Source organism: Melospiza georgiana, chromosome 4 (genome assembly GCF_028018845.1).
Source record: "Melospiza georgiana isolate bMelGeo1 chromosome 4, bMelGeo1.pri, whole genome shotgun sequence".
Lineage (NCBI taxonomy): Eukaryota > Metazoa > Chordata > Aves > Passeriformes > Passerellidae > Melospiza > Melospiza georgiana.
In genome coordinates this window covers 51145670-51167415 of record NC_080433.1, presented here as the reverse complement: position 1 = coordinate 51167415, position 21746 = coordinate 51145670, and the positions used below count along the sequence as shown (strand labels likewise).

The window sequence follows — 21746 nt, the reverse complement described above, 5'->3', positions numbered from 1 at the left end:
GTCTACTGGCAAAGATTATACAAAAGCTTACTCATATAGTAACTATTTTAGCATATACAAAGAAAAATATAAATGTTTTAAATTCTTTTCTGATTTTACAGTATTTTTATTATTATTTTATTGACCTGGCATTGTCATTTTTCAGCACAGTTAAAATCTGTATGTTGAGGCAGCTTTGACCTTGACTTAATTTCATGAAGGGTTTTCAACTACATATCACTGTGAAGTTAATGCTACAGTGGGTATTTTAAATTGACTTTATATACTGGAGTGTAGAAGGTTCTGAAAGTTACATTTCTAATACTAAATTAACTGTCATTGAGGTAATTAATTTATCAAGCTGCTTGACTGTTTACTTTTTGTATATATAGGTTTTGTGCTTAAAGTCCATTTTTTGTAGAGTACATCAGTTTGTTTTTTTTTTTCTTAAGGGGTTCAAAGGGATTTCCAGTGGTTACTAGCTGCAGTTATGGCTCTCAAGTTCCTGAATTGCTGCCCTTGGAATCCCTGAAGTCTGTTACTCTTGTGTAGTTGTTAAGACCTAGTGTACAGTTTCTCTTCAAACAAGGCGAAAAGAAATAAGTATTTTTTCTGGACTTGACCTTGGTATTGGTATTGTATATGTGTTAGTAGAGAGTACAGAGTAGTTTTTATGATGCTTTCACCTGCAGACTTATTTTGAGTAGCAAAAGTTGATTTGGAAAAAACATGCTTAGTCACAAAGGGGAGCAATTTGATGCAATTTATCTAAGTATCATTTTTGAAAAATGTGAAAAAACTGGTATATTAAGCAGTAATTACACATATCTACATTTCTCTGTCACCTGTTGTCAGTCTGACTCAGCATTTGTTTTTCAGCATCTTGATTATTGTTTCCAGTAAATCTTCGTGTTTCTAGATTCCTTCCTTTGGAAGTTCTGCTTTTGGAATAAAAGATTTAGCTGCACTAAAACCACATTTTTTTATAATTTCATTTCAGTTATCTAGAAAAGTATGAAAAAGTCCATCATTTTGGAGAGGAGGATGATGAGGTACAACCAGGCAATCCAAAGCCACAACTTCCTATTGGTGCAATTCCAACTTCCTATAACTACCAGCAACACAGCGTGTCAGGTAAATTCTTGAGAGTGAAAGTGCTATTTCCTTCATGTGTGTGGGTGCATTTTTGGTTAGTTTATTTTTTTTTGACAGGCTGCAGAAATAGTGCATAGATACATTTGCAGTAGTATTTAAACCGTCAAATCTGTAGGACACTCAAGTGATTAGTTTAATACACTCAAAAACCTTTCCACTGTGAACCAGAAGAAAACAAATATTAAAATCCATAAGCTGTTTCTCCTCTTTACAAATTTATCCTTGCTAATTAGTAGAGCTGTGTAGTTACTTGTCTTGAAAAAAATTACCTTGAAAATTTGCAGTGTGTTTCTTTCAATCTCTAATTTCTCCACACAGTCAAATACCTGAATTGAGCCTACAATTATTTAAGCTTTAAATCAGAGGCTGGTGGGCTTTGTGGAATGGATGTGTAATTTGTTGTGTAGAAATTGACTTCAAATTGTATTACAATTCCATTCTGCTTTAATTAAAGCTTCTGTTTTGTAAGCTTTTCTTTGGGAGAACAGGCTGCATTGTTGCATTCTGGAGCTGGCAGAGGAATTGACATGTAACTAGAAAGGTACACAGCAAAGTGGAATGGGTTCTGTGTTTTTGCCAGACAAAAAATACATTGAATACTGTGAAAGCTTGTTTAAAACGGCAATAATTTATAAACAAACTTTTTCCAAATTCTTACTTACAATAGTATTGCTTTATATATCGTTTCAAGATTGAATGTAGCTGTGAAAATGTTGTTGATTGTATTTTTTTTTAGATTATCTGCGTCAAAGCTATGGGCTGTCTATGGACTTAAACTCACCAAATGACTATAATAAGTTGGTGCTTTCACTGTTATCTGGACTCCCAAATGAAGTGGACTTTGCAATTAATGTGTGTACTCTTCTTTCAAATGAAAGCAAGCATGTTATGCAGCTTGAAAAGGACCCTAAAATCATCACTTTACTGCTTGCAAATGCTGGGGTGTTTGATGACAGTAAGTATATATCAACATTTTTGCAACAGAAAGCATCCATACCTGTTGTAGCATCTTTCACAGCTCATGACAATTAAAATGTTTATAACTTACTTCACAGTAATATATCTAGTTTTTCCTCTTGTCTATGATTACAGGTTTTATCAAACATAACAAATACCTTTTAAGTTAGTTAATCTTAAAAATCTATTTTACAGGTTAGTGAAATGTAAGAATTAGTTTTTTGATAATGAAGTTCAGTTGTTCAGGATGCTAAATTTACAGCACTTTGTAATGTATTACTGTTGTATTGTAGTGTATTACTGTTTCCTTTTGAATTTGTAGGACCATGCTGAGTTTCTGTAATTCTTTTTTAATGGCAATGCATATTTAAAATTTAAGTCAAGGTAGTCTGAAAACAATGACATGCTAACATTTTTGTCCTGATACTTCACTACACGTTTAACTGCAGTGAAATTCAGGTTATAAAACTCAGGGGAGAAAAGTCTTAATCAGATTTTCAGAATTACTTAATATGTTAGCACATAAGTTTTAAATGAGGGTTGATACCTTCAAAATAGGTATGTCAAATAAATTCTTCAGATTTTTTTCAGTGTGAAAGAAATGCCTCAATGCCTAATAATTCCTTGTTAATGGCCTCTTGTCAAGAGAGGAGCAAAACATAAATTAACCTAAACTATTGTAAAATGATAACAACGTAGCTTTTATCTTGGGGTGATGAGGAGGAAGTATTTACCATGTTTATGTGCTGAGCTTTTTTAGTTTGGTTTGGTTTTAATGTTTTGTTTTGTTGTTTCTGTTCGTTTATTTGTTTGTGAATTTGGGTTTCATTTTTGTTTGTGGGTGGGTTGGTTGGTTTGTTGGTTTTGTGGGGTTTTTTGGTTGGTTGGTTGGTTGGTTGTTTTTTTTAATACTGAAATTCAGAAATAACTTCCAGAAAAAATTGCTCAAATGAGCCTTTTCAACTGAGCATAATTAAGTCTGATAATGTAGACTATCATATTTGTTTGAGTAGAAATCTCCTTTGCATGTGTAAGCACAAACATAGCATGGGATGTCAAAGATTCTGATTTAAAATGCTGGGGAAGAGCCAGTGTTAGCCATTGTATATGGTTTAGTTGGGTTTTTTAATAATTGGCATTTTTACATAAGGATTTGTAGCTTTCCCGTTCTCCCCCCAGTATTGCATTAGTGTCTTCCAACTTCTCTCTTGCTTTTTCTACAAATTTTCTGAAAAATTTGTACATTTTTCAGTGTCCTTCAGATATGGTTAGAGCTTGGTCATTTAGTGTTTGCATCTAGTCCAGGCACAAGTGCTTTCAAAGGAAAATATTTGAAAGGAAGCTAGAGAAGGGAAACTTAGTCCTCCATATGATTCCAGAATGCTTGCTCTCTAGATTTTTGAGGTTACCATCACTCCCATGTTCTCTTGATGAAACTTCTATTGATTTAGGAATTTGCAAATAATTTAATTGAGTTCTGTATTGCTATTTAAGGATTTTTTTTTTTTTTTGATGTACGGGCAGACAGTGTTTTCTGGAGTTCTTAACTTGAAGAACAGGTTTATTCCATAGCTTGTCTGTTTTGTGTTTTTTGAAAAATATTTGAGGTAAAGCTGGGAGGAATGATGAGCTTGTAATAAACTCATGTTTTCATTATCTGGGAAAAACTTCATTTTTATATTACATGATTGTGTCTTCTGGATAAATCCAGGGAAATGTCCTAGCAGCATTAAAAGGACTAATTGGGACAAATCGGGGAAAGAAACAGCAGGGGTATGTTTACTTATTTTTGAAGCATGAAACTTCAATTTGAAATATTGATGTGATTTTATAGTATAAATAATGAAGGTAAATCTGCCAGGTTTCATGCTGAAATAAATGAGTTCTCTAGTTAGTAAATTCAGCCATTATGAAAATCCTACCAGAGTAATGTTAGGTGGCAATAAACAATAGCTGATTAACTTTATTTAATACAGGTTTTAGATTTTTCTTGTCTATAATTAAGGTTTTATAATTGTTATTATTTATAGTGGTTTTTAGGTAATAGAATATGTCATCAGCTTCTCTCCAGTTCCCTCCTAAACTTCAAGATGACAGTTGGATTGCAGGTCGTGGGGCAACCACAGGGGTTTGAGGGTTATATAGTATATTCAGCCTGGAGAGCTGCGTAAGGCCTTTGTTTGGATTCTGTGAATTGAAAGCTGATGTGGTCTTGGAATTGAGATTGGTAGCATTTTGTACAAAAAAAGAAAACATGAACCAAAATGTTTAACTGAAATGTGTCATTAGTTCATTACAGAACTATTGCAAGAGAGTATTTTTAGATTGACTCAGCATTTGAATCAGATTGACTGAGTCGTAACTGCTTTCAAGGACTGATGATTACAAAAGCTGTGATAGTGCTCAGTCAAACAGCCAAGAACATCTATTACTGGTCTTGGTTAAATATTGAGTTTGAATTGAGCATTGTCAAAATCTTACTACTGTTTTTTAGAAAACATGAGTGGGAATTTGTTTAATTACTACAGTAGTGTTTGTGCTTACACAGCGCACATGGAAAACAGTTCTTGATATGAGGGTGAGAACAGACCAGTCAACTTGACTCTTGGAAAAGAACTCTGGAAAAGTTTCTCCTGGAGAAGTTTTTCTCCTGAAAAAGTTTTTTCTTTTTTTTACAGGATTCACAAACTAGGCCTTTCCTTATGAACTCCTTACTTTCAGTTTACACTGTAAATTTGCAATAGCTGTTAATTAAACGACAACAGACATTTCAGCTGGTTTGTGCAGTATTTTTAAGATCAACAGGAAACACTGGAAGAGTCTAGAGTGTTCTTGAATTTTTATTTAGTTTTTGGATTAATAAAAATGTTCATTTTTAAAGACTTTACTAAAATACGCTTTTTGTGCTTAAAGCTTTAGGATCATTTTCTGCCGTATTTGGAGAAGAATGGAAGGAGAAAACTGATAGAGATTTTGTTAAGGTAAATCAAAAATTACTAAAATAATTTTGTACTGCATGTGGTGGATATCAAATCCTTTAAAAAGATTGCAAGTTCTAAGATACATTAGCATATGTCCTTAAAATTGCTCTCAACTTCATTCCTTTGATTTAAATATAATAGGACACTATGTCACAGTTGTCTTAAAATGTTGGGATAAGTAGGAAGAAGTGTATTAAGAAAAAAAATAGGCATAGGCAAATGAACAAAAGTTTCTATGTTTATTTTTATAAGGAAACTAATGTGTGTGAAGAAAAGGGATGTTGGGCAGTATATTTACCAAGAGGCAACAATGCTGTGTTGGTTTTCTTTGTGAACTGCGATGATCAATAAAGAAACATTCTGAATTATAAAAATTAAGATCAAAGCATAAGAAGCTGTGAGAAATACTTTAATAGTATTTAATAGTACTTTAACTTATTTTTGCAGAAGGCTTTTTTAATCTTTCCACTAGAGGGCATGAGCTACTGTACAAGCAGTGAAATGAAGTAAAAATAGAACTAAACTTTCTTTGTACAGATAGTTATTTATTCTAGATGAGCTTTTTTAGGTGAATAAGAGCATGCATTATAGATGAAAGAGATTTGATATTTTAGCATATTTACTATGATATGTGATTTCTTGAATTACAAGTGATGATTTATGTGGCTAAAGTAGAAGAAAGCTAGATTAAAATATATTTTGATACCTTATGCTTTTTATTAAATAAAAATGTGAAGAGATAATCTTCAGAGTTCCTCATAAAGGCAGATTTCTTCTCAATTCCGTAATTGTTTTATATACTGAAATATCATGCCAGTATTACAGAACAATATTTGTTGGGAGCTGTCTCCATTTATCTTTTGTTTTATTTTTATGTAACTCGGTTTGGGAACAAGCTGGACCATAGTGGTTTTCGTTAATTGATAAGTATTGTTGAAATACCAGTGTAAAGATTGCCTAATCAAAATTTCCTAAGTAAACTTAAAACCAAGAAAGCTAAGCTCTCATATTTGTGAGTATATGGACTTGAAAATGAGATTCAAGTGTGCCAAAATTAAGTGTAAAAATTAATGTTTCATAATGTTCAAGATTTCCCTTTTCAACTGAAAAAGTATGTCCAGAAGTACTGTAGGTTTTGGGTTGGTTAGTGGGTTGGTTAGTTTGGTTGGTTGGGTTTTTTTAAAGCATTTAGCACTTATGTGTTGAGTTCCCACTAAGCTGTCACAGACTGTTGCTGATCTAGAGCAGCAACAAGCACCATGTCTCGATCTGTAAACATCTGAAATTATACAGTATTGTAAGGTATTACATATTGATTATTTAAATTTAAGTAATTGTTATAAGGACAGGTGGTTCTTATAAATGTTTTAACAAAATTTTAAGTAGACCCCCTGTAACTGCAGTAAGGTTTACTAATAAAATCTTGGATGCTCTCCAAGATCTATGTTTAGACATTACAACATATATAGTACCATTCTGTAGTGAAATACTGCTGACAGCATGGCAGAAATACTCAGAAAGCATGTGAAAAACTTGACATCACATGTAAAAGTATCTCTAATGCCAGGAATTCAGATTTTTTCAGAGCATCTCACTGCAAGCATTTGTTTGACCTTACTGCTGGAAGTAATTTATTTTGTATTGCAGCTGTGGCTATGTCAAAACAGAAGTTGGGGGAGGCATGGGAGCTTCCTGACGTAGCAGAGAGATATTTGGTTGTCAGCACAGATGTTGTGTGTCTGGTTTTGGTGTTTGCTTTTAGGTTTTTTTAAATGTGCTTTTGCAGTTTTAAGAAAAAAGAACAGCTATTAAGTAAGTTACTCCTTTCACCATTCATATTATCTTTTTTTTTTTTTAATCTTCATTTTTTTGTTTGTTCATTTTGGTGCTAGTGGTGTCCTTCAGTATCACTGTTCTGTCACTTGAAGGTGAAGATGAAAAGCAATGTGTTTCTTTATACTAAACTTCAAGGAAATCAATTACCTTTCTTTTCTTTTTTCTTTCCCTTCCCCCCAGTCCTTACTGCATTATATAAGACTGTTTGAAAAATTTATAGTTTTCATTATCTTAAGTGCAGCAGGACATATCTTCTCACTTTTTACATAAATTACTTCTAAACTGAATCAAATGTTTTTACTAGTCAGTAAATCTGTTCCACTAATTGTCCAAATAGGAGTATTATTGAAGTTGAACCTGCTGTTGTCTCTTACAGCTATGTTAATTTGTGGCATTCTCCCCTCTTGATTTTTCCTCATGCTCCCAATAAGCTTAAATGTCTAGTTAGCAGGAATGACTGTGTGTTCTTACTTAGGGATTGGAACAACTGGCATTTAGCCAGTCGTCTTGTATGTCTCCTTGTTTGTTTTGTTGTCCCCATCCCCAGGCTCTGATGGCATCCTGCTCAGATGTTTTCTCCTCTTTTCCCATTTTTGACTGTTTCACTTAGCTTTGAATGTCCTCAGTTACCAAGGTTCACTTGTGAGTATAGTTTGCTTTCAAGAGTGATTTGTTTATGTAGTATGTTTATTTTCTGATAGATTTAGCTGCTTTTCCAGGTATTTCTTTCATGTCTCCAGCAGCTACTCAGTGTCTGATGTGTAGTGTCTGAGAAATTGCATTACATTTCTTCATGCACCGTTCGTCTCTGTTTACTTCAGTCAAATTATTTGCATTTCACGTTCTTGGACTACTTGAGGCCTCCTCTAGCTGTAGAGCTCCAAAATCCACATACATGCAGTTCTTGTGCCTTCCTTACTTCTCTGATTTTCTTCTTTATTTTGTGTTTTTTGAAATTTTGTTGCCCAACTTCTTTCTATAAATATAATTTTCTTTTCATTTACTGTGCGTTTATCCTCTGAATCTTTCTCAGATAGTGCGCAGAGATCCTTATGCACTTAAATACCTGAAATACTTTTCAAACATCACTTTCCTTGTCTCTCAGAGTAATCTGTCAAGCTGACATTACTCCAGGTCTCTCATATTTTTCTTGAACAATAAGTCATCATACCAGTGGTACGTTTTGTTTTGTGGGCTACATCTCCATTGCTTTTATGGACAGCCATTTGGTTGATCGTATTTGCAGTGGATTCTGTATAATTGTTTGCATTTTTTTCCCAAGGAGCTTGGGTACTGACAGTGATCAGACTGTGAATGTGAATCAAGTTCTTTATCTTTGTCCATTACATCTTAGTATCCAGATGTCAGGAAGCTCTGTTTGGTTGCTTCCAGGTTTTAGCTTTGTTTCTATTAGCAGTCCATGATTTAAATATATATAATTAGTGATAACGTCCATTTCTTTTACACCATCTTGTTTATTTCTATTAATATGTCATATTAGATTGCAGGTATCCTTCATAGTAGGGAATAAATAACTGCTTGGGATGCTGAACTGATGTTTTGTTGCCTTTGTGCTGTTATTTTTCAAATGAATGCCCAGAAAGCTTCATTGTTTCTTTCCACTTTTGCTGTTCCTTTGGGGGGGTAAAAAAAAATTGTCATGTTACACCTGTTCCCTTGTAACAGAATTTTGCCTGCATGCCTTCGTCTTCTGTGGCTTTTGGTGGTAGCTTCAGTATTAATTAGAAAATTCTATTTGTCACAAACAGTAAGAAATTAAGATTTTTTTTCTGGCTGTTCTTGTCTATGCTAAAATGAGGTAGTAATCCTTTCTGTGCAAGTAAATCCTCTTTACTAAACAGTACTTGGCCACCATTTAGCAACATTGCAGTGAAATAAAATTCTTTTCCTTCCAATTTAGAAAATCTGTAGTATTGTATTTGTCAAGAAAATAGTAGTGTCAAGCTTGGTATGAATGCTGTAATTTAGTAATTACATTTGCATAGCAAAATTTCTCCTGCTGTTCAGCTGGTTGTACTTCCCATCCTCCCCTTTTTATCCAGATTTATTGGTGGTTTTATTCTGTGATTATAGTTAAAAGAGGAATGGTATTTCATTAGTGAGTCAAAGAAATGTACAAATTTTTATTAGTCAAAGGAAGGTTTATATCTTTGTTCAGATACACACATTAGAATGCATATATCATTATATATTTTTATATTATTGTACATCACACTATATATTTTTATTAGTTTGAAAAACTTAATTCATTGATTAATTCTTGAATTTCAGCAGGACTAGCAACAAAACAACCATTTACAGACCAGGCCATAAATTTGTAAAGTAATTTGAGTTCCAGTCTGCTGAAGTGTTCTGCTTTGGTTATATTTATAAAGGTTTTTTTGTGATAGTGGTGGTTGTTTCTCTCTTTTTAGTGTGTTATGACAAAGTAGGAAACACAGCAGCAGCTTTAAAAAGTCTTTCCAAATAGTAACTTCTTGCAGGAGTCTTACGATCTGTTGAGAGTGGGAGGAATCACTTTATTCTGCCTTAGATCATCACCGTTTGTAGGAGATGAAGGAGGATGAGCTGTACTTTTTTTCCATTTGGAATTGCTGTATTTCTAATGATATATGGAAAACTGCCCCATAGTTGCAGCTTGTGCTTCAGCAAAACACTTCTGTGGTAGTGTTGGTTGATCATGACTGCATACTTCCAGTGCTTGAAGGGAAAAATTTATAATATTTAAATATTATTTCAATATTTTAACATAATTGAAATACAAGTAATTAATATTTTAAGAAATAGCCCCTAGAAATTAAGTATTTTTAATTCTTTCTTCAGTTTTGGAAGGATATTGTTGAGGATATTGAAGTTCGTGATCTAATTTCTGACAGAAGCAAATCTCAAGGTGAGACATCTTGACTAATCTTAATACATGCATGTTGGTAAATTGAGCAAAGGAAGGACTAATATATATTTATTTACTTCATAGATATTCCATCAGAAGAATGGATTTGGGAATCCTTATTTCATCCACCTCGCAAATTGGGCATTAATGATATTGAAGGGCAGCGGGTACTTCAGATAGCAGTGATTTTACGAAATCTTTCTTTTGAAGAGGGAAATGTTAAACTTCTGGCAGCTAATCGTACTTGTCTTCGGTTCCTGCTACTCTCTGCTCACAGTCACTTTATTTCTCTACGGCAGTTGGGGCTTGACACACTGGGAAATATTGCAGCAGAGGTAATGTGCTTTCAAACAGAAAAATTCAGATATAAATTGATAAAAGCAGTAGTGTCAATGAAATTTTTGTTTATCATTGGATGGAGAAGGAAATAAATTATTCTCTAAATTTGTAATCAGCATTTTGAAAACAAGTGTTCAGGGCCAAAACTAAAATATGATTGTATGTGTTCATTTGCTAAAATAGAATCACATGAAGAAGACTGATGATGTTGCAAGATAAGAAGATATTCATAAAGTATAATTTTCAGTTTAGTTTCCCAAAGAGAAGAAAGGAGTTTGTTAAGTTCTGCAGTCTGTATGCTTGCTTCTTCACTTTATAAACCTTTAGTCATAATTTCAAAACAGTGTCTTTAAGAAAGAGGGTTTTAGAGGATTTTATGTCCTGTATACTGTACTTTGTGTAAACTAGTCATAGGCAAATGGGTGTGCTGCCAGAATCATGTGGGGCATCTTTTTTTTCTTTTTTTTTTCTTTTTTTTGAGAGAGAGGTTTGAATGTTATAAAATATGCTATTTCGGTATGTCATATTATTGTGCAGAAAATTATATGGATTTATGGATTTTTATAGGAAGTATATTCAGATAGTCCTTATATTTTAAAATATAGCATATAAATTTAAGTAAAATGGATACTAGCCAGGAATAAGATTAGAAGTATTGGTCCACTATTAAATATTGAAAGAAAAGATGGTGTTTTTCATTTGCCATGTACCAAACTTAACTTTTGAGTGAGAAAGAATGTTACTTATGTCTGGGATCTCTAGCTGAGAAGCAGAAGTAGAAACAAGAAGAATGGCTGGGATAGCATCTGGGAAGGAGTACATTTTGTTACTCAAGTTCTGGTCTTTTTTTGGGTATTAAAATCCATTTGTGTATACTGTTGACTGCCTGATAAGAAAGTTATTTTCCTTATTCTGAGCACTGGAAAGTGTAAATTAGATTGCTGCTTCAGAGCAGAAAAGGAGGAGGGGACTCAAAATGCTAGGTACAATCAAAAGCTCACGTGGTTCAGTTTTTATGAACACGAGCGAAATTTATGTATGCTGCACTTAAACCCTTCTGAGCCTTATATTTTGATAAGCAAATTGAATATTTGAGCCATTAGCACTATGTGGATAGTGTTAGTAATTATTTTTCTTTCTCCTCAGCTTCTTTTGGATCCTGTTGATTTCAAAACTACTCATCTAATGTTCCACACTGTTACAAAATGCCTCATGTCAAGGGATAGATTTTTAAAAATGAGAGGTAAGATCTCTAACTATTCTTGTTTTTGTATCAGAATTATAATTATTGCTGTTTAAAACTATTTTGTATTTGTTCTTCAGGCATGGAAATCTTGGCAAATCTTTGTAAGGCTGAAGATAATGGTGTCTTAATTTGTGAATATGTGGATCAAGAATCCTATAAAGAGATCATATGTCATCTTACACTACCAGATGTGCTGCTTGTAATCTCAGCACTTGAGGTGCTATACATGCTCACAGAAATGGGAGAAGTGGCCTGCTCAAAGATTGCTAAAGTAGAGAAGAGCATAGGTAAGGGTGAACCAAGATCTATTTCTTCTCTTGCTTAAGTAAGAAAAAAGACTTAACTACTGACCATGGCATATTCTTAAAAATGTGGCTTGCTTGTGTGTGTGAGAGAGAACACAGCATGGGGATGGAATTTTCTAAATCTATTCATTGTGTCCTCAAGGAATTGATGATGCTAAAAATTCTAATTTTTTTTAATGCCACAAAATGTGTTTAAAAAAAAAAAAAAAAAACCCACAGAAGCATGCAAAGACTTGTTCCCTTTCAGCACATGGCAATTTTAAAGCATATCAGTATGTTCCAGCAGCATTTGTTTTGTTGTCCTAATGTCATTGTTGGTTTTACATTCAATACTTTAGATACATTAGTATGTCTGGTTTCTATGGACATCCAGATGTTTGGACCTGATGCTCTTACTGCTGTAAAGCTCATTGAACATCAGTGTGTTAGCCAGCAAGGAATACTTGATGTCAGACCACAGGTAATGGATCATGGTTCTTCACAGGCTCATGCAACAGGTGTCCCAGGTGAGTATCACTGCAAGACAACACAGTGTTGTATAAAATTCATGATCTGTGATTTTTATCTTCTTTAGATTTCTGATTAGTTTGCATAAATAAGTATAACATTGGGCATAACCCTTATCTCTTTTTCAAACACTCACAAAGAAAATACACTATGTTAGCCAAAGCTATGTTAGCCAAAACTGTTGTGAAACAACCTTTGAAAGAATTTTAATGTTTTTCAGTTGCTAATCTGAAAATTCTCTGAAAGTGACACGCATTGCTTATTTTAGCTTGTTCACTGGAAAGAAAAAGTATCTATTCTAGATTGTTCCCACAATTTTCAGAGAATTAGAGGTCCATTTTATGTTACATTTTACACTGGGTATTATTGGGCAGTAACATAAATTATTTGGTAGAATTGCAGAGATGAGATGAGATGAGATAGACACACTCTTGAAGGTTCTAAACAGTTTCTTGTTATGGAAACCAAATTGTAACTATTCTTAGTAAGTTACTGAGAAACAGCCATTGGAGCAGACTGGTTGGCATGTCTAAGCAAGCTGTTTTTGGAATGGGTGTAGAGACCACAGCAAAAAATGGCTGGGAGAGAATGTAACTGAGGGGGTGAACAAGAGTGAATGGGATGAACTGTTGTGGCATTGCTACAAGATCCTTTGCATTATATTTGCATCCACTTAAGAGCTGGAAAAATAATTGCTGTGTATTGTGCCTGTTTTGGTGGAGTAGTGTGCCACTTTAAAGTCATGCTCAGTGCTGTAAAGTGCTGAGATCACAATCATGGATCGGGAAGTAGCCATTCACTAGGTGCACTCCTGGTGATTGCACTTTAGCAATGACTCTGGCCCTGGCAAACCCTGCTTCACTTTGGTAAACTGTAGTGCAGCTCTGTAGTCTGCAGTGGGCACCTTTGTTGCTTCCTTAGCTGGAGACATCCTTACTGGCATGTACCAGTGGATGTCATGAAGTGCTTCATTCAGGAGGACAAAAAACATTTCAGCAAGTTTTGTTTTGTTTTTTTTTTCTTCTCCATGTTCTCTACAGCCTCTAGGACAGCACCACATGTTGCTCCACCTCCAGGAATAGTAGAGATAGACAGCGAGAAATTTGCATGTCAATGGTAAGTGTATAGTTCTTTTCAAATACATTAATGAAGAAGAAAAACAAAGAAAAATACTGAATTCGTGGGTCACAGAATTTTCCAGTTTGCTTGTCTTTACTGTTACACTGATTTTTCTGTGTAAACCAAATCCACTCTGTCATTGCTATGAAGAAGTCTGAAAGCAAAAGCTCCACCAGACTATTCAGTCTTTGCCTGTTGATTCATGAAGTTAGTTGTTTTGTCTCTTAGGACAGAATTTGATTTGATTTTTAACACTGATCTTGATTTAATTTATTTTTTAAATTGTCGAGCAGTGTTACACATTTGTCTGGTAATGTGTTGCTTTATTACTGAATCAGTACAAAAGTAATTATCAAATTATGAAGCTAAGGCCCTGCAAAACTCTTACATGATCATTCTGAACCTCAAGTTAAAGAAGATCAAAGTCTTTTCCATTCATATTCTCTTGCTTTCAACTAATATTATTGTCAGATATTTAGAGAGAAACTGTCTCTCCTGTGGTTCTCATGTAGACTGCAGGTGATCTTTCTGAGCTCTTTGTCTTACATAAATCAACTCACGTTCCAAGTATTTGCATTAATTAGTTCCTGATGGGCCTTTCACCTCTGCTGCTTCACAGCTCTTAGGTTCATCTTGTCACTGAGGAGACAAGCACCTTCCAGTTAAAGTGGATGGAATTTACAAAGCCTAGTGTTTTGGGTTACCATGAGGTTATACTTCCAACAGAGCTTTGGCTGTATGGGGGGAAATACTGCAACTTTTTGTGGTCAGCTGATGTTACCATGCTTGTCTTTGCACACTGCAGAGTATTATCACCATAATAATTAACTGCTGAAAGATTGAGAAATTTCATATTTAGGCATTTCAACAGGGATGCCTGGAACTGGACTTTGTCTACAGATCCTATTAGCAAACTTAGATAATTGTACATTTTCATGGTATGCTTTAGTCATTACTTCCTACTTAGAGAAATGGGTAAACGAGTAAATCAGAGCAGTAGAATTCAGTTCTATCTCTTGAAAGCAGCAAAAAGACAAGGTATTTAAACTGGCCTTCCTGGATGTATTACTGGCCAGTTTAGATTTAGTAGGAGGTGTAAGTGCAGTGACAGTAAAGTAGTGATCACAGATCACATTTCTCAATTTTAACGCCTGAACATCTCCTATTTGCTGGTACCAGTGTTAGTGTGTCAACCTAAAATGACATATCCAGCTGGATAGTCACTTGTTCAATATGCCAAATTTAATTAATACATAAACTTTCTGTTAATATAATCTCTGTTTTTGTAATAATAAAATTCTAACAACTGCAGGAGAAATGGTACTTACTCTTTATGAGAGAACACAATTTAAAGAATGTCATCATAGGCTTTTCATCCAGTTACATTTGGCTCTACAAAGAAGAACACAGTGTAGTTTTACACAGTGATAGTGCCCTGTAATAAATGTTGACAGCTAAAATATTTCTTTTATTTTCATGCCAGTATTTGAGCACTGAGTGTGAGTTCTTACTTGCCTCTGTTTGCTGCTGGGGATTAACAATTCCTTTGTCTCTCGGTTGGAGTAGTGGATCTAAGAGAAATAAAATTAAACTGATAGATGTTTCCTTTTCTCACAGCTTCCTATGAGGTTAGAGGTTAGATGGTCTCTGGACTTGTGTAGAGCATGTAGGAGATATAAATACTTTTCACTGCTAAGTGAATATTAGATGTTCAGCAAACATTGACTTAAAAATGTGTGATGAAGAATTAGTTAGCTTTCAGCCCATTTTTTGTGAAAGTAGAATCATTAAGGAATCAGAATAGAGCTGTATGGAGTAGATACCAAGAAACCATGCATTCTCATTTGTTTTTGCAGAATATAAAATAAAGAAGGCATAGGTAGAGACAGTTTTGCATAAATAATAATATGTATGTAAGTATGTAAATAATATATTGCATGTAAAACTGACTGTAGGTGTTAGGGGTCCAGTGTGTTAATTCATGAGCAGTGAGAAAATGTGGAAGAGGCATCTGACAAAAAAATAAACTAAAATGCTGTTTTCCATGTTGTTGGCAGATCTCAGAAGTGTCTGTGATACAAACTGAAGTGTTTTAACAACCCCTTTAAAAATACTCTCTCCATATTTTGCTTCATAGTTTATTTTTTCATCCTCAGGTTGAATGCCCATTTTGAAGTGAACCTTGATTGCTCAGTCTCTCGAGCAGAAATGTACTCTGAATACCTCTCTACATGTAGTAAATTAGCTCGAGGTGGAATCCTAACATCAACTGGATTTTATAAATGCCTGCGGTAAGACAAGAATTTATGCAGCAATAAAGAAACAATTGTATGTTCTCAAAACGAACCGGTAGTTTAAATTTCTTAGAGAAAATATCTACTGGGTTGAAAGACATCCACTTTTGGAATTTACATTGAAACAAATGTTTAGAGTTTGTTTAACTTTATTTCATTGTATTTCAAGATGTTTGAATGGGTTCCTTTTCTGCTTCTAGTCCTTCCAATTCTTTCTGAAGTAGTTTTTTGAGATTTTTGTAATTTTCACTTAGGTTCTATGGCATCTCAGCCATCTGGGGGACCTGCTAGTCTCAATGATAAGCACTCACATGATATTGGAAAATCTTGCTTTGTTGTAAAGATGCAGGCATTCCTTCTATTACTCTGCACACGAGCAGTTAGGTAAAACAAAAACATGGTGAGAGTTGAGTTGCTGTGTTTATTAACATGGATTTATGTTGTGTTTGGCAGAACCGTCTTTCCAAATCATACAGTCAAGAGAGTAGAAGATCCAAGTAACAATGGCCAAGCACATATACATGTGGTAGGAGTGAAGAGGAGAGCTATACCACTTCCCATTCAGATGTACTATCAGCAGCCACCAACTTCGTCTACCCCAGTTGTCCGGGTTGATTCAATTCCTGATGTGTCTGCGTCTCCTTTGCCAGCAGGTTTTTAACTTCATTATGTATAAAGTATTTTGCATTGATCCTGAAACCATAAGAAAAGCCTGAAGGTTTTGAGCATAGCCTGTAAGTGTTAGAAGTTGAGGCTGCATGTTTAGAGTTTATTCAGTAATGTTGGGAATGGTATTGCAATATTTCCTTGCCATTCTAGTCTTTGACATGTAACCCATAAGCTTTCCAGTCAGCAGACAAGCCACTGTTGCTGCATCATTAATTCAGACTCTGTAGAGCTGAGAAAAGAAACTGCTTCAGGCAGAATAACAATTTCAGATCTTGGGTTTTTAAAAATTTGTTAATGTGTTAAAAGTTATCTCTTCTTCCAAACTTTTTCTGTGTTTATTTCAACAGGAATCGCGCATGGGTTACCAGGTGTAGGAAATCACTATCAGAGGACCCCTATTAACCAGTCTTCAACTTTGACAGCAACACAGATGTCTTTTCCAATTCAAGGTGTTCACACTGTGGCACAGACTGTTTCTAGAATTCCACAAAATCCTTCTATTCATACACAACAGAATGCTCCAATGACTGTTATACAGAATAAAGGTCCAATATCCTGTGAAGTAGTGAAGGCTGCAGTAATACAGAGCTCTGTTCCTCAGTCTGCAGTTCCTGTTCCTATTGCAGTAGGAGGAGCTTCTAATCAAAATCACAGCACCGCAGGCCAGCAGCCGTCTGTTACAGTTGTGAGTTCTCAGATGCTTCACCACCAACCTGTAATTCAACAACAGTCCCCACTGCACGCAGTGGTACCAGGACAGATACCTTCAGGCACTCCTGTTACGGTAATTCAGCAAGCTGTACCTCAGGGTCATATATTTGGCAGAGTGCAAAACCTACCAGCATGCAGTTCAGCAGTTTCACAGGGTCAACAGCTAATCAGCACATCATCACAACCTGGGCAGACATCATCTCAGCAGTCCTCTGCGGGTAACCAGCAACAAGATACGGTCATCATAGCACCACAGCAGTATGTCACAACCTCTGCATCTAACATGGTTTCTGCCACCTCAGTTCAGAATTTCCAAGTAGCAGCTGGGCAGGTGGTTACAATTGCAGGTGTTCAAAACCCACCGACATCTAGAGTAGGGTTTCAGAATATTGCGCCAAAGCCTCTGCCGTCTCAGCAAGGTCCACCTGCTGTGGGGCAGCAGCCACAGCAGCAGCCTCCAGCACCATCCCAGCAAAGTGTAGTGATAGTAAGCCAGCCAGCTCAGCAAGGTCAGACATATGCACCAGCCATTCATCAAATTGTGCTTGCTAACCCAGCTTCTATTCCTGCTGGCCAAACTGTCCAGTTGGCAGGACAGCCGAGCATTACTCCATCATCTTCACCGTCCCCTGGTCCAGTTACAAATAATCAAGTCCCTACAGTTATGTCATCTTCATCTACCACTCCTCAGTCACAAGGACCCCCTCCTACTGTTAGCCAGATGCTTTCTGTAAAGAGGCAGCAGCAGCAGCAACATTCACCAGCATCATCGCAGCAGCAGGTACAGGTACAACAATCGATGCAAATGCAAGTTCAGTCACAGCAAGCTAATACGGGAGTTGGCCAGCCCAGCTCTGGTGAGTCTAGCCTGATAAAACAACTGCTTCTTCCAAAAAGAGGCCCCTCAACTCCCGGGGGGAAGCTTATACTCCCAGCTCCACAGATTCCTCCACCTAACAATGCAAGAGCTCCTAGCCCTCAGGTGGTTTATCAGATGGCCAATAACCAGACACCAGGTTTTGGAGTTCAAGGACAGTCTCCAGCTCAGCAGCTGCTAGTTGGACAGCAGAATGTTCAGCTGGTCCCAGGTGCAATCCCGCCCCAAGGGGCAGTGCAAACAGTACCCATTTCTAATTTACAGATATTGCCAGGCCAGTTGATCTCAAACAGCCCAGCAACTATTTTCCAAGGGACTACTGGCAACCAGGTTACGATAACAGTTGTGCCAAATACGAGTTTTGCTACTGCAACTGTTAGTCAGGGAAATGCAACTCAGATAATTGCTCCAGCAGGAATTTCAGTGAGTGGAGCACAGACAGGAGTTGGGCTACAGGTGCAAACCCTTCCAGCTACTCAAGCACCTTCAGCTGGACAATCACCGTGTACTGCTGCTCCCCCATTCAAAGGTGATAAAATAATTTGCCAAAAGGAGGAAGAAGCAAAGGAAGCAACAGGTTTACACATTCATGAACGTAAAATTGAAGTTATGGAGAATCCTTCCTGCCGAAGAGGAGCTGCAAACACCAGCAATGGGGATGCAAAAGAAAATGAAATGCAGGTGGGAAGTCTTTTAAATGGGAGAAAGTATAGTGACTCCAGTCTACCTCCTTCTAACTCAGGGAAAACACAGAATGAGGCCAATCAGTGCTCACAAGTCAGTAATGGGCCATCATTAGAAATGGGTGAGAACGGAGCTCCTGGAAAGCAGAACTTTGAACAAATGGACACACAGGAAATTAAAAGTGATTTGAAGAAGCCCCTAGTTAATGGAATCTGTGATTTTGATAAAGGAGATTGTTCTCATTTGAGCAAAAACATTCCAAATCACAAAACTTCCAATCATGTAGGAAATGGTGAGATATCTTCAGTGGAACAACAAGGGAATTTGGATGCCACGCAGCAAGATACTGCCAAAGGTGATCAAGGGGAAAGAATTTCTAATGGGCCTGTATTAACTTTGAGTAGTTCACCTGTTGTAAGCGGTACACAGGAGGCTGCAAAACTGTTAACCCAGCAACTTAGTGGTACCAACACTGATTTACCTAATGGACCTCTAGCTTCAAGTTTGAATTCAGATGTGCCTCAGCAACGCCCAAGTGTAGTTGTCTCACCACAATCTACAGCCTCTGTTATACAGGGGCATCAAATCATAGCAGTTCCACACTCAGGACCTAGAGTGTCCCAGTCTACCCTGTCCTCCGAAGTTCGGTCTACTAATGGCACAGCAGAATGCAAAACTGCAAAGAGGCCAGCAGAGGATAATGACAGGGAAACTGTTCCAGGAATTCCAAATAAAGTAGGAGTTAGAATTGTTACAATCAGTGACCCCAACAATGCTGGTTGCAGTGCAACTATGGTTGCTGTGCCAGCTGGAGCGGATCCAAGCACTGTAGCGAAAGTAGCAATAGAAAGTGCTGTTCAACAAAAGCAGCAGCATCCCACCACGTATATACAAAGCATGGTCACACAGGTATGTTGCAGTGTTCTTTTCATGTTTATTCTGACTATGATTCTGACTAATAGTGTGAAATAACATAACTGAAAATGTGAGCTCGGTCGGTATCTCCTGCATAGTATTTTAGATATTCAGAAAAGAATACTTACTGTTCTTCCACAGACTAAAGTTTTAACAGTTTACATTCTTTTTCAGTGTCAGTGACAACAGTGGAATTCAAAATTTGTAGCTTGATAATATGCAGTGAGGAAAGAACTTCTGCTCACTATTTTCTTCTTTAAAGAATTAACTGTTCTGAAAACAACAATGATGTGCTGCATGGTCTTGTAAAAATGTCAGTGTTGTTCTGCATTTTGTTCTCGGTCACTTCAGAGGGGTGAATGTGTTTTTTGGGAGAAAAACACACCTGCGTGTGGATGACTGAATCCTGCATTTGAAGTTGGTTCTCAAGGTCTTGCTTTGTGGGTTTACTACAGTTAGGAGAAAGTACTATTTTGTAAATTTGTTAAAATATTTGCATTTATTTATTACAAAATATTCACAATGTTCATCAATAAAACAAGCATTGTTTTGAGGGTTTTTTTCTCTGTTTGCCAAGCTTTGGTCAGAGTTTGTTGGGCTTTTTTGTCCCTTGATTGAATTTGTTCAAGGTTTTGAAAGTGGTTACTCCCTAACACTTTACTAGAAATGAGGCATAGATATCAGGAGTATTAATAAGTAAAATAATGATGTCAGAGATGATTCTGTTCCCGAGAATTTATTTTAGTTTTATACATAGACAGAAAATTGCTCCCCGAAAAACCCATTCCTAACCTGAGTATGAGTAAAGGGAATAGAATGGTAGGTCTGGCAGTTAAGAGTTCTGACAGACCAGAGAGAGGAAGTCCTGAGTGTATGTTAGTACATTTTGACCTTGGATTAACAGGTCTTTTATTTCTTACTTTTTTTTTTTCTTTTTTTTTTGGTTGGGGGTTTGGTTGCCTTTGACACATTAGAAGGCATAGACATGATGGGCTTATACAGACCTAGAACTCAAAATGTGACAAGTGCTGGCTAGTAATACTTCATTTTCTGTGGAAAGTTAATTTGCTTTTGAAAACTCTTTTAATTTTTCTAGTTGTCAAAAATCACAGTTAACAGTTAACAAGTTTTTTTCCTTTTTTACTTTCTCTTCTTTTTGCTTCTAACTGTGACAATGCACAAACTTAATTCTTAAAATGTATTTGAATGTCTTTAAACTCACTCCTAAATTTTTGCTTGGGTTTTGTTGGGAGATCTGTATTTTTCTAATATGTTATTTATCTTTGTTCTTAATAGAAATAATTTGATCAAAATTGATAGTGTCTGTTAGCAGCATAGGGACAACATGCTAGATTTTCTGTAGTGCAGATATATTAGCTATACCTCGCTTTTTACACTGAACGTCTTTATTACACAGTTTGAATTTCTCTTATAGCTTTGCTAAGGATTTGGCTGAAGTATAAAATGGTGTGGCTGTCTTGAATGGAATAGGTTCATTTATTCCCTCAATATGTACCTGAAAAGAATTTGCAGTTGTATTTCAAGCAGCTACTATGTGAGCAGATTTTAAGAAGGGAGTAATACATTTAACTATTTCATTTGATTTTGATAATGTATATCATGATACTAGAGGGGGAGGATAGAAAAAAAAAAATCTGTGCTGATAGTTTCCTCTTTACACTGTCCCCAGTATCACTATAATGAATAGTTACTACATTTTTCATTACTTCTACAACAAGAAATGCTGCCTCTTGGGTTTGCCATTTGGTAGAAATGTCTCCCTCCCTGAAAGCTTGCTCATTCTGCTGTCTGTAGGATGCTCTTCCTTTTTTCAAAATTACAGAAATATGGGAGAAATGAGTTAATTAGTTTTGAACTTGGTGAGAAATTTATTCATTAACTATTTGCCTTAGCCATATGTTTGTATATTTACAAATCATGTCTGTCATAATATTGCAAGTATGGACTAAAGTTGAACCCATTTTAGAGTACTCTGTTCAGATACAGTGAACATCATAGTTTGGCTTAGGATTTGTAGAGATCTTTGCCACTTCTTTAAAATTAACATGTTGGATTATAAACTATCAAAATCACCCTGGCCAGCTCTTTTTCTTTCTCTAAAGTTGCTGAGCAGCTGCAATAGCCATTGCTTTTCTGGAAGAGAAGATGCTAAGTATTTCCAATATTAAGTCTGCTTTTAGGGGTATTTCTAAATTTTCAGAAATGCAGCCAAAATCTCATGAAGTTGGTGTGAATTTTAG

General features: G+C 35.9%; 1 protein-coding gene across 1 annotated transcript in view; it reads left to right on the top strand.

Moving 5' to 3' along the window:
* The window catches only part of ARID2 (AT-rich interaction domain 2), a 92875-nt gene that overhangs the window by 52138 nt on the left and 18991 nt on the right, over nucleotides 1-21746 (top strand). Inside the window, exons 4-15 of the mRNA XM_058022752.1 lie at nucleotides 980-1113; nucleotides 1871-2089; nucleotides 5005-5072; nucleotides 9753-9819; nucleotides 9904-10154; nucleotides 11305-11401; nucleotides 11482-11691; nucleotides 12048-12215; nucleotides 13257-13332; nucleotides 15492-15626; nucleotides 16083-16282; nucleotides 16646-19479. Coding sequence (XP_057878735.1) covers nucleotides 980-1113; nucleotides 1871-2089; nucleotides 5005-5072; nucleotides 9753-9819; nucleotides 9904-10154; nucleotides 11305-11401; nucleotides 11482-11691; nucleotides 12048-12215; nucleotides 13257-13332; nucleotides 15492-15626; nucleotides 16083-16282; nucleotides 16646-19479 — 4459 coding nt within the window. The remainder of the gene's footprint in view (nucleotides 1-979; nucleotides 1114-1870; nucleotides 2090-5004; nucleotides 5073-9752; nucleotides 9820-9903; nucleotides 10155-11304; nucleotides 11402-11481; nucleotides 11692-12047; nucleotides 12216-13256; nucleotides 13333-15491; nucleotides 15627-16082; nucleotides 16283-16645; nucleotides 19480-21746) is intronic.